Source organism: Leucopleurus acutus (assembly GCF_964270905.1).
Source record: "Leucopleurus acutus genome assembly, chromosome: 14".
NCBI lineage: Eukaryota > Metazoa > Chordata > Mammalia > Artiodactyla > Delphinidae > Leucopleurus > Leucopleurus acutus.
Window position 1 is genome coordinate 83,611,940 of NC_139156.1, and position 12,970 is coordinate 83,624,909.

A 12,970-nucleotide genomic window follows, 5' to 3' on the forward strand; every position below is an offset into this window, starting at 1 on the left:
TAAAGTTGCAGGATACAAGATTAATATACAGAAATCTGTTGCTTTCCTATACATTATAATGAGCTATCAGAAAGAGAATTCAAGAAAACAATCCCATTTACAATTGCAGCAAAAATAATAAAATACCTAGGAATAAACTTAACCAAGGAGGTGAAAGATCTATACTCTAAAAACTATAAGATATTGATGAAGGAAACTGAATGATACAAAGAAATGGAAAAATATCCCATGTCCATAGATTGAAATAATTAATATGGTTAAAATGTCCATACTACCCAAAGCAATCTACAGATTTAATGCAGTCCCTATCAAAGTACCTCTGACATTTTTCACAGAACTAGAATAAATAATCCTAAAATTTATATGGAAACTTAAAGACCCTGAATAGCCAAAGCAATCTTGAGAAAGAAAAACAGAGCTGGAGAAATCAGGCTCCCTGACTTCAGACTATACTACAAAGCTACAGTAATCAAGACAGTATGGTACTGGCACAAAAACAGAAATAGAGATCAATGGAACAGGATAGAAAGCCCAGAAATAAACCCATGCACCTATGGTCAATTAATCTATGACAAAGGAGGCAAGACTATATAATGGAGGAAAGACAGTCTGTCTCTTCAGTAAGTGGTGCTGGGAAAACTGGACAGCTACATCTAAAAGAATGAAATTAGAACATTTTTCTCACACCATATACAAAACAAAAACAAAAAACCCTCAAAATGGGTTAAAGACCTAAATGTAAGACTGGAAACCATAAAACTCCTAGAAGAAAACATAAGCAGAACACTCTTTGAGAGATACTGTAGCAATATTTTTAAGGATCTGTCTCCTCAGGCAAAGGAAACAAAAGCAAAAATAAACAAATGTGACCTAATTAAACTTAAAAGCTTTTGCCCAGCAAAGGAAACCATGGACAAAATGAAAAGACAGCCTACTGAATGGGAGAAAATATTTGCAAATGATATGATAAGGGGTTAATATCCAAAATATATAAACAGCTCATACAACTCAGTATCAGAAAAACAAACAACCTGATTAAACAAATGGGCAGAAGACCTGAATAGACATTTTTCCAGAAAAGATATACAGATGGCCGACAGGCACATGAAAAGATGCTCAACATCACTAATCAGAGAACTGCAAATCAAAACCACCATGAGATATCACCTCATACCTGTCAGAATGGCTATTGTCAAAAAGTTAAAAAATAACACATGTTGGCAAGGATGTGGAGAAAAGGGAACCCTAGTACACTGTTGGGGGGAATGTAAATTGATGCAGCCACTGTGGAGAACAGTATGGAGGTTCCGCAAAACACTAAAAATAGAACTACCATATAATCTAGCAATCCCATTCCTGGGTATATATCTGAAAAAAATGAAAACAGTAATTTGAAAAGATACAAGCACCCAATGTTCATAGCAGAATTATTTACAATTACCAAGATATGGAACCAAGCTAAGTGTCCATGAACAGATGAATGGATACATAAAATGTGGTATAGATGTGTGTGTGTGTGTGTGTATAGAATAGAATACTACTCAGCCTTAAAAGAAAGAATAAAATTTTGCCATTTACAACAACATGGATGGACCTAGAGGGTATTATGTTTAGCGAAATAAGTCAGACAAAGGCAAATACTGTATGCTATCACTTATATGTAGAATCTAAAAAAATAAAACAAATGAATATCACAAAACAGAAACAGACCCACAGATATAGAGAACAAACTAGTGGTTACCAGTGGAGAGAGGGAAGGAAGATGGGGCAAGATGGGGGAGGGGATTAAAAGATACAAACTACTATGTATAAAATAAATAAGCTACCAGGAAATATTGTACAGCACAGGGAAACATAGCCATTATTTTATAATAACTTTAAATGAAGTGTAATCTATAAAAATATCGAATCCCTATGTTGTACACCTGAAACTAATACAATACTTTAAATCCTCTTTGGCTCCATGCTCTTCTCTCTGGGTCCACCAGGGTGGCAGCCCTGACCCTTCAGCCCTGGAGTGAAATAGAGAGCTCAGCTCTGCTCCCCCGCGGTGCCCTGGGCCGTGTGACAGGCAACCTTAAACCACTCTTCAGGGTCATTCTTCCCTCTGCCTGGAGGATGAGGCATGTTTGCCGGGCTGGCGCTATGGTCCTGTCCTATAGAATCCTGGACAGCCTTTCCTTCATCTCATCCTGTCTCGGTCTCCTTCAGTCCAAGCTGGTGGCATTTCTGCTGATATAAAACTCTCAGAAACCTTGCGTTTGGTGGGTCTAAGCCACCAAACAAGAGGGTCTTCCGCAGCTCTCCCCTGGAGAAGCTCCCCTCTACCCTGGCTTCTGCTGAGACGGCTGATTGGATCCATCAGGCACATGTCCATAAGCTTCTTAGCAAACACTGCCCAGCACCACTCTAAGTGCTCTCTCCAGAGCACAAGCTTTTCTCATTTTTTATAGTGTGGATTGGTTGGGAATTTTCCAAATCTACACGTTCTGGTTCCCTCTTCAATTTATCTCTTTCCTCTTGAATTTTACTATAGGCAGCAAGGAGGAAATAGGCTGCACCTTCAACACTTTGCTTGGAAACCTCCTCAGCGGGACTTCCCTGGTGGCGCAGTGGTTAAGAATCCACCTGCCAATGCAGGGGACACTGGTTCAAGCCCTGGTCTGGGAAGATCCCACATGCTGTGGAGCAACTAAGCCCGTGTGCCACAACTACTGAGCCTGTGCTCTAGAGCCCGCGAGCCACAAATACTGAGCCTGTGAGCCACAACTACTGAAGCCCACATGCCTAGAGCCCGTGCTCCGCAACAAGAGAAGCCACCGCAATGAGAAGCCCACACACCGCAACAAAGAGTAGCCCCCGCTCGCCACAACTAGAGAAAGCCTGCGCGCAGCAACGAAGACCCAACACAGCCAAAAATAAATAAAATTAAAAAAGAAAAAGAAACCTCCTCAGCTGTGCATCCACGCTGGTCACCTGCAGGTTCTGCTTCCACAAAACACTGGAACACGTGAAGCAGCTGAGATCTCTGCCGCTCTGACAGGGAGCGCCTTCCTCCAGGTTCCCTTCCCCTTCCCGTCTCTTGTTCCTCATTTCCCTCTGAGACCTCACCGGGGGCACCTTCAGCGTTTATGTTTGTATCCTGTCTGTGATGGTGTGTGTGCTCCTCCAAGACAAGGGAGGCGGTCTCTGCAGGCCCCCTCTTCTCTCTGGATCACCTTTCACACCCACAGTCTCTTCAAGGCGACCCAGGCTTTATCTAACACGCTCCTCAAAACTCTCCCATTTCTGCCCACTATTAGTTCGAAAGCCCCTTCCATACTTCTTAGGTATTTGTTACAGTAGCACCTCCCTTCCTGGTACCAACGTTGGCATTAGTTTGTTAGGGTTGCCAAACCAAAGTACCACAGGCTGGGTGGCTTAGTCAACAGAAATTTATCTTCTCAGGATTCTGGAGGCTAAAAGTAGGAGATCAAAGGGTTGGCAGGTTGGTCCCTTCCAAGCCCTCCCTCCTTGGCTATTAGACGACCGTCTTCTCCCCGTGTCCTCCTGTTGGTCCTTCCTCTGTGCTTGTCTGCGTCCTAATCTCTTCTTATAAGGACACCAGTCATACTGGATTAGGGCCACCCTGATGGCCTCATTTTAACTCCTGTCTTTAAAGACTGTCTCCAAATAGAGTCACATTCTGAGGTCCTGGGGGTTAGGATGTTGAGGTCCTAACATATGGATTTTGGAGAGGACACAATTCAGGACCTAACGAGCCTCCATACACTTTCTACTTCCGAAAAGCTGGCCCAGTGGTTTTGTGCCGTCACTCGGCAGCGGTGTCCCCCGTCCCCCTCCCCCAGCCCTTCAGGTCCCTGTTGTCCCCGATGGGAGACACGTGGGCCACGTTCTCGCTGTGGTCGGTGGCGCGTGGCCATGGGGAGGGGAGCCCTGGAAACCCAGGGGCGCTTAGCCGCCCTGAGTCCCGGCAGCCGTCCTGTCGGAGGGGCTGGAGGGCAGTGGGGTCCATCCTCCCTCCCTCCCGTCTTCTGCAAACCCGCAGGGCCGCCGGCCTGGCCCGCAGACCCCAGCCTGACTGCGTGCGCGGCCTCTGTCCGCCCACCCCACGCGCCGTCACCCGCTGCCCGCTGGTCGTCGGCCCTGGTGGCGAGCCCACGCGATGTCCCTGCGCCCACGCTCGCTCGGCAGCGTCCGGGCCTGGCTTGGCGCGCCCCTTCCCCGCCTCGATCGGCTCTCGTCGGGGTCTCTCCTTCCCCGGCCCGGACTCAGCCTCCTCGTCGGGCCCGTGCCTCCCGCCTCCTCTTCTGCGGCCGCTGGGGGCGACGCGACAGCAGGCTCCACGCCCCCCAGCCAGGCAGTGACATGTCGCGGGCAACTCAGCACCTGTAACAAGCCTCCCCCGGGGCCCCTGTCCAGGCCCCTCCCTGTACGACCGCACGCGCCCACCGCCCGCCCGCCGTGAGGCCCGCCCCGCCGGGGATGCTCTCACATCTCACCGGCCGCATCTCACCGTGACCGTGCCCCCCTCTCAGACCCGGTGAAGTGACTTTCCTGTGCTGACCCGGGGGCTGGGAGGCAAGAACGGCGCTGAGGGCCCCTCGACGCTCGCCGCGCACCCCAAGCCTCCCTCCCCCCGCCGCCCCGCCCCGCCCCCCCCCCCAGCTTTCCCGGGCGCCAGCCCGCCCCGCCCCACGGCGTCCTGCCCGGGCTCCTTGCCCTCCCGCTGGACCAGGAGGAGGACAGTCTCACTGTGGGTAACCTGGGCAACAGGCTTGTCCCACTTGGCCCTCAGAAAGAAGGCTGGAGCCAGGCCCGGGGTCAAGGTCAGCTCGGGCCCTGTGGAGCTCCCGAAGGCCCTGCGGTTCTCCCCTGCTCCGCGCTGCCCCACCGCCTTCTGTCCCGTAGGGAGAAGAGGCGGCCGCCGAGGCGCAGAGCTGGTCCCAGAGCACAGCTGTGGGTGACAGGTGTCATCTACTCCGAGATTCTTAGAGTTTTCCAGAAGCTTTATTTTGTTTTGCCTCCACCTGAACGTACGTAGCCAATGAACGGAAGCTTGGTCACACACACACACATCACAGGTATCTTCACATCACGTTAACTAGATTTTTCAAACTACTACTTACGCGCATTACTACTTTGAAATTATGGCAGCAATCAGACATGAGGCCTCGTTATTTAACGCACTCAGAAACACATATTGTAAACATATTTTGATAACCGTCTCGGCATCATTTGTCTTTGCGACCCCAAGCCATACATCTCACTCACCTGAAAACAAAGAGGCCCCACGTGGCCAGCAGGCGCCAGAGGACCAGGGTGAAGCCGCCTTCCACCGAGGACGCAGGAGCCTGTGACCACGTGGCCGCCCCAGCCGTTCGGCCGTACAGCCGTCTTTCGGGGACGACAAATGCGGCAGGTGCTGCGCCCGCCCTAGCGGTTGCCCCGCCCTGTCCTCCCCGCCGGCAGACCCCCACCCCATGACACAGACCGGTGGCGCTGGGAGGGGACTGCTGCCCCCTGCCCTGGCACCTGGGCGCCGGGTTCTGGGCAGTGGGGCCCGAGAGGTTCTGTGCAGGTGGCGGTGATCACTGGGAAAGGGGCGTCTGCGCTGGCGGGAGGGCAGGAAAGAAGGAGAAAGACGCACAGGGCAGCAGGAAACGCTTCCTTCTTGCGGAGGGTTTTCGCGCGCCGGGGACGGACGGGGGAGGGCGCGGCCGGGCAGACGAGGGTAGTTGCTCACAATGAAGTCACGCCCCAGAACCAATCCAGAAGCCTGTCACCTTGGGCCTTGCTGTCATATGCGATAGTAAATGTCTCCATTTATACTACGTTCAGTTGGATTTCTGACACTCTTCATTGAAAGTGCTTCAGCAGAGAATTCTGCACAACTTCAAGAACACCGTGGACAGTTAATTTCTGGAAGTTCTTCAGTGAGCCTGCACCGGCCACTCTGAGTTCTCACATCTTGGCCCTCGACGGTGAACCAAACCGCCGCCCCTCAACACCCCCCTACCCCCCCCCCCGCCCCGTCAACCCCGAGGATTCCTTCCATGACCTTCAGGAGGCCAGCACCTTGCTGTGACTCAGTCTATCTTCCCGTGTTCAAGATCTGGGTCCAAGTCGGACTCCCCTGGGGGTGTAACCTGTGGCGGGGACCATGACGGTCTTTTCCGCAGCCCCTGCCCAGCACCCAGGGCCAGGCCCCGCTGGTGCCCAGGCAGGAACTGCTGGGGGAATACTTCTCATTATTTCTTTGGGACCCCACAGATGCAAGGGCTTTTGGAAACATGTTTATCATGTGCAGGCACACGTAATACATAAGATCAAATACATATATATTGTATTATTAGTAAGTTGCTCAGGAATATGTAAGAACATCTAGGAAGAAAATTTTCTTTTTTCTTTCAGGTAAGTCCGTGGACAGAAGAGGGCGTGCAAACATCTTATTTTTCTGGCTGAATATTTTTTAAAACGTGAAATATACTGCAGAATCAAAGAGCCGAGGTGGGTTAAGTATTTGACTCTAAATATATATTTTAATATTTATTTATTTCGGCCACGCTGGGTCTTAGTTGTGGCGCGTGGGATCTTTAGTTGCGGCACGCGGGCTTCTTAGTTGCGGCATCCGGCATGCCGGATCTAGTTCCCCGACCAAAGATCAAACTCAGGCCCCCTGCACTGGGAGTGCGGGGTCTTACCCACTGGACCGCCAGGGAAGTCCCTTACTCTAAATATTTTTGCAAACCTGATCCTCCCTGCTCTAGTCCAAGGCTCATATAGCTCCCCTCTCCCCAGAATCGGCCCAAAGTCTTTCCTCAGCATGCGGGTCTCCACCTCTGGCCAGACTGACCCAATCCTGTCTCCAAATACCCCACCCTGAGCCTGCCAGACACTCTGCTCATCCTCTTCTGGCATTTAACACGTTCCCCCTGCTCTTAGGTCTCCAGGGCATCAGGGCAACATAGTTTCTCAGAAAATTCCTGTTGTCAAAGCGGTAAACACACACACACACACACACACACACACACACACACACACAGTTCCTAAAGGCCTCTGATGGGTCCTGCACAATTACGCTAAGAGCTCTTCCTGTCTCTCAGATGGCAGCGGAGCAAATTTTGGTTGTCTCAAATAATGGAGAAAGAGGATGCAGAAACAGGGCCTCCAGAAGGTTCAAAACACTCATCGGGGCCATCTTTTCAGCCTCCCCAGTTGCAACCCAAATTGCTGAAGAATTGGTCAGTATTGTGTTTCCCTGACACACCTGTGGGGTTGTCCAAAGGAAGGTAGTTTTAAAGGCCCAGGAAGAGGGGCAAGGACTCAAGTTCTCCTGGAATGGAACTGGAGAGCCCGGGTAACTGGTAAATAGAATAAGCATTTAAAATACTCTAAAAGCTGTGATGATATTGGCCCTTCAGCCTCTCCCCTGCCCTGGTTTGGAGGGCAGGCTTTGGCTCTCAGCGCCTGAGGCTGGCCAGGGGAGTACTTAGGAGTGGCGTGACCTTGGGCAGGTAGGCCTGTGACGCTGAGCAGGCCAGCAGCTTTAAGCACCAGCTTCCCCAGCCAACTGTAAAATGCAGCCCGTAATGCTACCTCCCAGGCTACTATGAGAAGGCAATGAGGATGTATTTAAGTGCCTGGAGTGGGGCCTGGCACATCATAAACACTCCACAGATGATAACGGCTATTATTCCAAATAAGAATAAACATCCGGGGCTTCCCAGGTGGCGCAGTGGTTGAGAGTCCGCTTGCCGATGCAGGGGACGCGGGTTCGTGCCCCGGTCCGGGAAGATCCCACGTGCCGCGGAGTGGCTGGGCCCGTGAGCCATGGCCGCTGAGCCTGCGCGTCCGGAGCCTGTGCTCCGCAACGGGAGAGGCCACAACAAGTGAGAGGCCCGCGTACCAAAAAAAAAAAAAAAAAAAAGAATAAACATCAAAAGGTGCAGCAGTAAAAGGTGTACGCGTTTTAAAAGTGTGATAAGACATGGTAATCGAGCAGCACCCCTCTCCCAAGAGAGACCCTAATCACAGCCCCCAAACACCAGTCAAGTCCATCCTATAAAGACCAAGAGTGACTGTAGCCGCCAGCAGAGCGTATCTATAAAGTATCTCCTCTTTATTTAAGTTAAACAATTTTCAAGGATGGTTTCCATCTATAAAATGGACGAAGTACAAGCTCTGTACAGCAGTTCTTTTTAAAAATCAACTGGAAAAAAAATTACCAAACTATATTTTGAATTTGCAAAACATATCACAGATACCATCATTTTAGCTTTTATGAAGACATAAGAAAGACCAGCACAGAGAAGACAACTAACTTCGCCACGCTTTGCTCCAAGGGCTTTTAGGAAAGGATCTTTACTTGTAAAAACAAGAGTGGGAGAGGGGGACAGTCCCGATGACTAGAAAGTAATGCAGCCACAGTAAGTCACTTTGGCACACTGTGTCATGTAAACATAGCTCACCCAAGGGAGCCCTCCCAGCCCACCTCAGCCCACAATGCCCACGCCTGCCAAGGCCGCCAGCCCTACCACCTCAGGGATGGCGGAGCTGCCCCCCAAGGGCCCCGGGGGGACGCATCTCAATGGTACAAAGGTTGGTAAGACTTCTGGGTGGGCAAAGAATTTGTCAAGAACCTGATTAAAATTTGTGTTACTTTAAAGCCAAATTTGTTTTCCGTCCATGGGATTTTTTTCCTAACAGTAGAAGTCGCCTGACAATGGAACCCAGGATCTGGGTGGCTGCTTCCTGCCCCACCTGTGCTCAGCAGCCTTGCACAGGTACCCAGGACTCTCCCTAAGAGCCTACTGGTGGTCACGATCAGCCTCTGAAGATACAGTTGTGCCGAGTTAATCCAGCTACGGCCTCCCGCTCCACCGAAGATACACCTGGTTGGTCGGCAGGGGGCAAAAAGCAGAACAAAGTCACCCAGCCACGCCTCCAGGCCCGAGCCCACCATCATAAAGCAAACACATGGGGGGCTTCTGCAGTGGAGGAAGAAGGACCAACGTCCCCTTTCCTAGAAGAAACAGGCAGGAGAGAGCTGCACTTGGCCGAGTGCCAACCTGGCAGAACCTTCTGGGGTCACTTCTCTGTGACCTCCCAGGCCCTCCCAGAGGGGCCTGAAGGTGTGCCCGTGTGACGCCTCTTGGACACGGGGCATCTGTGTGACGAAGTGCTGGGTGAGGGGGGCGCAGGAAGGCAGGAGGGCAGTGACCACGAGAGTGACCGGGGCGCCCCGTGGGGTCTGCGGCTGGGCTACCCCTGCGTGTGGGCACCTCGGAGGCAAGGAGGGCTCTGCGGGGACACGCCTGGGTGTCAGGGCCGCGCCCAGGCCGCTCTTCCTGCTTTACTTTTAGTTCACGAACGTTTTGTGGTTTATGCCGACCTGCGCCTCCTAAGCCACAAAGCTCCCGTTTCGTGCCCCGAATCGTCAGCGGCATTGAGCGGGTGCTGTTTGGTTTTCACTTTTCCTAACTCTTGACCCAAAGCCCCTGAGGCAGGCGGGACTGGGCCCAGGTGACCTTCACAGCGGTGCCAGCACACCAGGGCCCTCACCATAAGCCCAGGGCCGCCTGGGACAGCTTCCCACCGTCACTGGGAGCCGGCAGAGGCTTGTTTACTCATTTTATCCTTAGAGAAAAGAAACCTAATTTACAAAGACCCAAAGCAATACTCTGTCAAATTACGTAACCCATTCAGGGTTTACAGACACCAAGGGCACGAAAAGTGGATTCCCACACAGAGCGTGACACGACTCCCAGCTGAAGCCGAACCGAGATGCCGCCGGGGTCCGGGCCTCGGGGCAGGGCGAGCCTCCCGGGGTGGCGGCCACAGCAGGACCTACCCACCTATAAGGCTCCGGGGGCAAAGGAGGCGCTTCCTCCCTCGGGCGCCGAAGGGCTCAGCCCCTCCTCCTGACGCTGTGATCTGCTTTGTGGACAACTTACAGGATGAGGGTGACCTACAGAAACCATAGGAACTGACCGTACATTCTTTCTTCATACATGTCTGTGTGCAGTGTCCCACCACAGCAAAGTTCATATCCAAAGAGAGCAGGTACGCCACGTGGAAGGGGGTCTGCACCGGGAAGACAGCTGGGAGGGCGGGGCAGGGCAAACGCCGTGACGTGACCGTGACCGTGACCCGGATGGAAACCGGACGTGCTATCCGCGGATCCGAGTGGAGGCTGGAGAGCTCCGCTCGCTGTGCTGCGGCGGCCGCCGCCCCTTCCCTCCCGGTCCTGCCGCCCGCAGGCGTGGGGCTCCCGCATCCATCCGCGTGGCGCGGGGCGGGGAGAGGCGGCGGGGCCCGGGGTCGGGGTGGGCCAGCTCCTCCCTCCTCGCCGCCCCGGTGCCGCCCGCCCCGCGCCGAGGTCCTCCGACCTTCAGACCGTGATGGAATACTGAGGTATATAGTTTCTCCAAAAGTTTAAGAAACAGAATCAATAACGTCGGGCTCGGTCGGGCCCGACGGCGCGGGAGGACGCGGGCGGCTCGCTCTACTGCTGCAGGTTGAGCGAGAACTTCCACTGCTGGGACAGCGCGGGGCCGCACACCTCCACGCTCAGGCCGCCGTTCTGTGCCCCGCGGCTGTCCAGGCACAGGTTGCTGCCCACGTGCCGCAGCTTGGAATTGCCCTCGATCTGCTCCCATTTCTGCAAAAGACAGGAGAACACCTTACAGCAGGGGCGCCGCCAGGAGAGGGCACAGCGGGGCTGCTCTCGGGGTCTGCGGGCTGCACTCACCACAAGGTCTCTGACCAGGACGGACGGGCATCCGCAGCAGCCCGGGTGAAACCACGCACCTCAGACTGGGACCTGAACCCACGCGGCTGGAACTCCAACCCGGCCAAAACCCACAGGTTTCCAGCTGAGATCACACTTCCCTTCTCAGGGTCTTGGTGTCTCATCGCAGAAACAATTCAGCGAGAGACAAAGTGATAGATGGGTAAGAAGTGGATTTATTTAGAGACACACACTCCACAGACATTGTGGGCCATCTCAGAAGGCGAGAGTGGCACCAGGGTCTGCGGTTGCCCGTTTTTATAGGGTGGGTCATTTCACAGGCTAATGAGTGGTAGGAGTATTCCAGCTGTTTGGGGGAAGGGGCGGGGATTTCCAGGAACTGGGCCGCCGCCCTCTTTTTGACCCTTGTGGTCGCTCTTGGAACTGTCATGGCGCCTGTGGGTGTGTCATTTAGCTTGCTGATGTGTTACAGTGAGCGTATACTGAGGCTCAAGGTCTAGTGGAAGTCGACTCGTCCGCCATCTTGGACCCATTTGGTTCTAATCAGTTTATATCGTGTCCTCGGGCTATGTCATTCTTTCAAAGGTTGTGCCCTGCCCCCTTCCCTCCTGTTTCAAGGGGACAAAACAGGGTCCGCTGAGGGCCCAGGAAGAAACCAGCACTCTCCGCTTGGTTTGCAGCCCCAAACCTCGTCTCCGGGCCCTGCTGGAGACCGCTTCCCTGACCCATCCTCCACCCTCTTCGGGCATCTCCTCGACCAAGCCCCATGCTTGGGCCCCCGCCCCTCCTCGGTCTTAAGGACTCGACACATGGGGGAATTTCCTGCAGAGACTTGGCATTCTTTCACCAGACGGCCTCATCTGCGGATATTTCCCCTCGAGGAAGCAGCCACAGGAACCAGGTCAGCTCCAGGAGGGCCCAGGCTGCCTGCCCCTGGCTGTTGAAAGCAGCCCTGCTGAGGCCGGTGCTGGGCCCGGGCCCCTCAGCGTGCCCGCGTACACGTAGGGCCTCGTGCTGCGCCAGAGGGATGGGGTGAGGCCAATGGGAGGGAAAGGGATGCTTGTGTGGACAGAATGCCCTGCTGCGGAGACCACCTCTCCACTGTCTGTCTCTGCACCCTCTCCACCTTGGCGGCTGTGGAAGCCTGTCTCAGCTACTCTAAGTCCCCGAGCGCCACCTGCCGAGTTCTGCGTGTGCCACCCGTACAGTCCAGGGCGTAGCGCCTTTGTACGCCTGTGGGTACGCACCTGTGCCCCACTAAACCCAAACCGGCCAGGCAAAGCCGCGAACAGGCCCACAGCCCAGCCGTGGGAAACCTGAGGGCCTCTCATGTTGTTTATCCCCATGTAAAAATCTCGAATGTCTGTTCTTTACAAAAAAAAAAAAGGAACATGCTTTTTTCTTACATAAGCTCTCCCTTCATTAATGCAGTCTGTGATTCTAGTTAATTTTTTACACTGTATGCACAGAAGCTCCCTTCCGTTGGTATTTTTGCAAATCCTTTGGATGTCGTGGAATTACATTTTCTTACTCTTGCTTTCCTTTCCCCCTTGACTCTGCAAATGCACACCTAACACAAACACACAGATGTGCCTGGAAAGCCAATGTTCCAACTGGCAAGAGGAGTGCAGCTTTGAGACAGAACCAGCCGAGAAGCCTCCTCTCAAAGGGCAAGTGAATGAGGGGCAAAGGAGGCAAAGCAAGGCAGGGAGGGGCCCTGCAAGGACGCCCCCGTGGGGACCCTGGGCCGCTTGTGAAGTCAGCCTGCCGGCCTGGAGTTTCTGCCAACAGTGAAACGCAGTGCAATCCGATGGGCACAGGGAGAGGGGCCACCCGTCACCTGCCCATCACCTCCTCCTTCATTCCTGTTCCCTCTTTGCTGCCATTCCTCCTGCGCTGTCATACGCTGCCAACATCCACGTGTCACTGAGTGGCCAGGGCTTGCCTGACAAAGAATCTGGAATGGGTGGACTTTGACTCCGTTCCCTGGGCAGCGCTGCCTGTGTCACAGCGTCAGCCAGGTGGAAGGCCTCAACAACGCCCAAACCCCAGCTCCGTCCGTGGGAGGCGGCCTCGCCAGCCCGGAGCCCTGGGCCCAGACGGCTGTGGTGGGGTGGGCAGATTCCCAGATGCAGAGACTCTACTGAAAGGGCCACACGTTCTCTACCAGGCAAGGAAGGGCTCGGGGTTGACAGTTTAAGGGATCCCCACTTATGT

General features: G+C 53.5%; 1 protein-coding gene across 1 annotated transcript in view; it reads right to left on the reverse strand.

The window, feature by feature from the left end:
* Nucleotides 1–8,101: 8,101 nt before the first annotated feature.
* GALNT2 (polypeptide N-acetylgalactosaminyltransferase 2) overlaps nt 8,102–12,970 on the reverse strand; it is a 184,097-nt gene continuing 179,228 nt past the window's right edge. Inside the window, exon 16 of the mRNA XM_082854726.1 lies at nt 8,102–10,663. Coding sequence (XP_082710852.1) covers nt 10,508–10,663 — 156 coding nt within the window. The 3' untranslated portion in view covers nt 8,102–10,507. The remainder of the gene's footprint in view (nt 10,664–12,970) is intronic.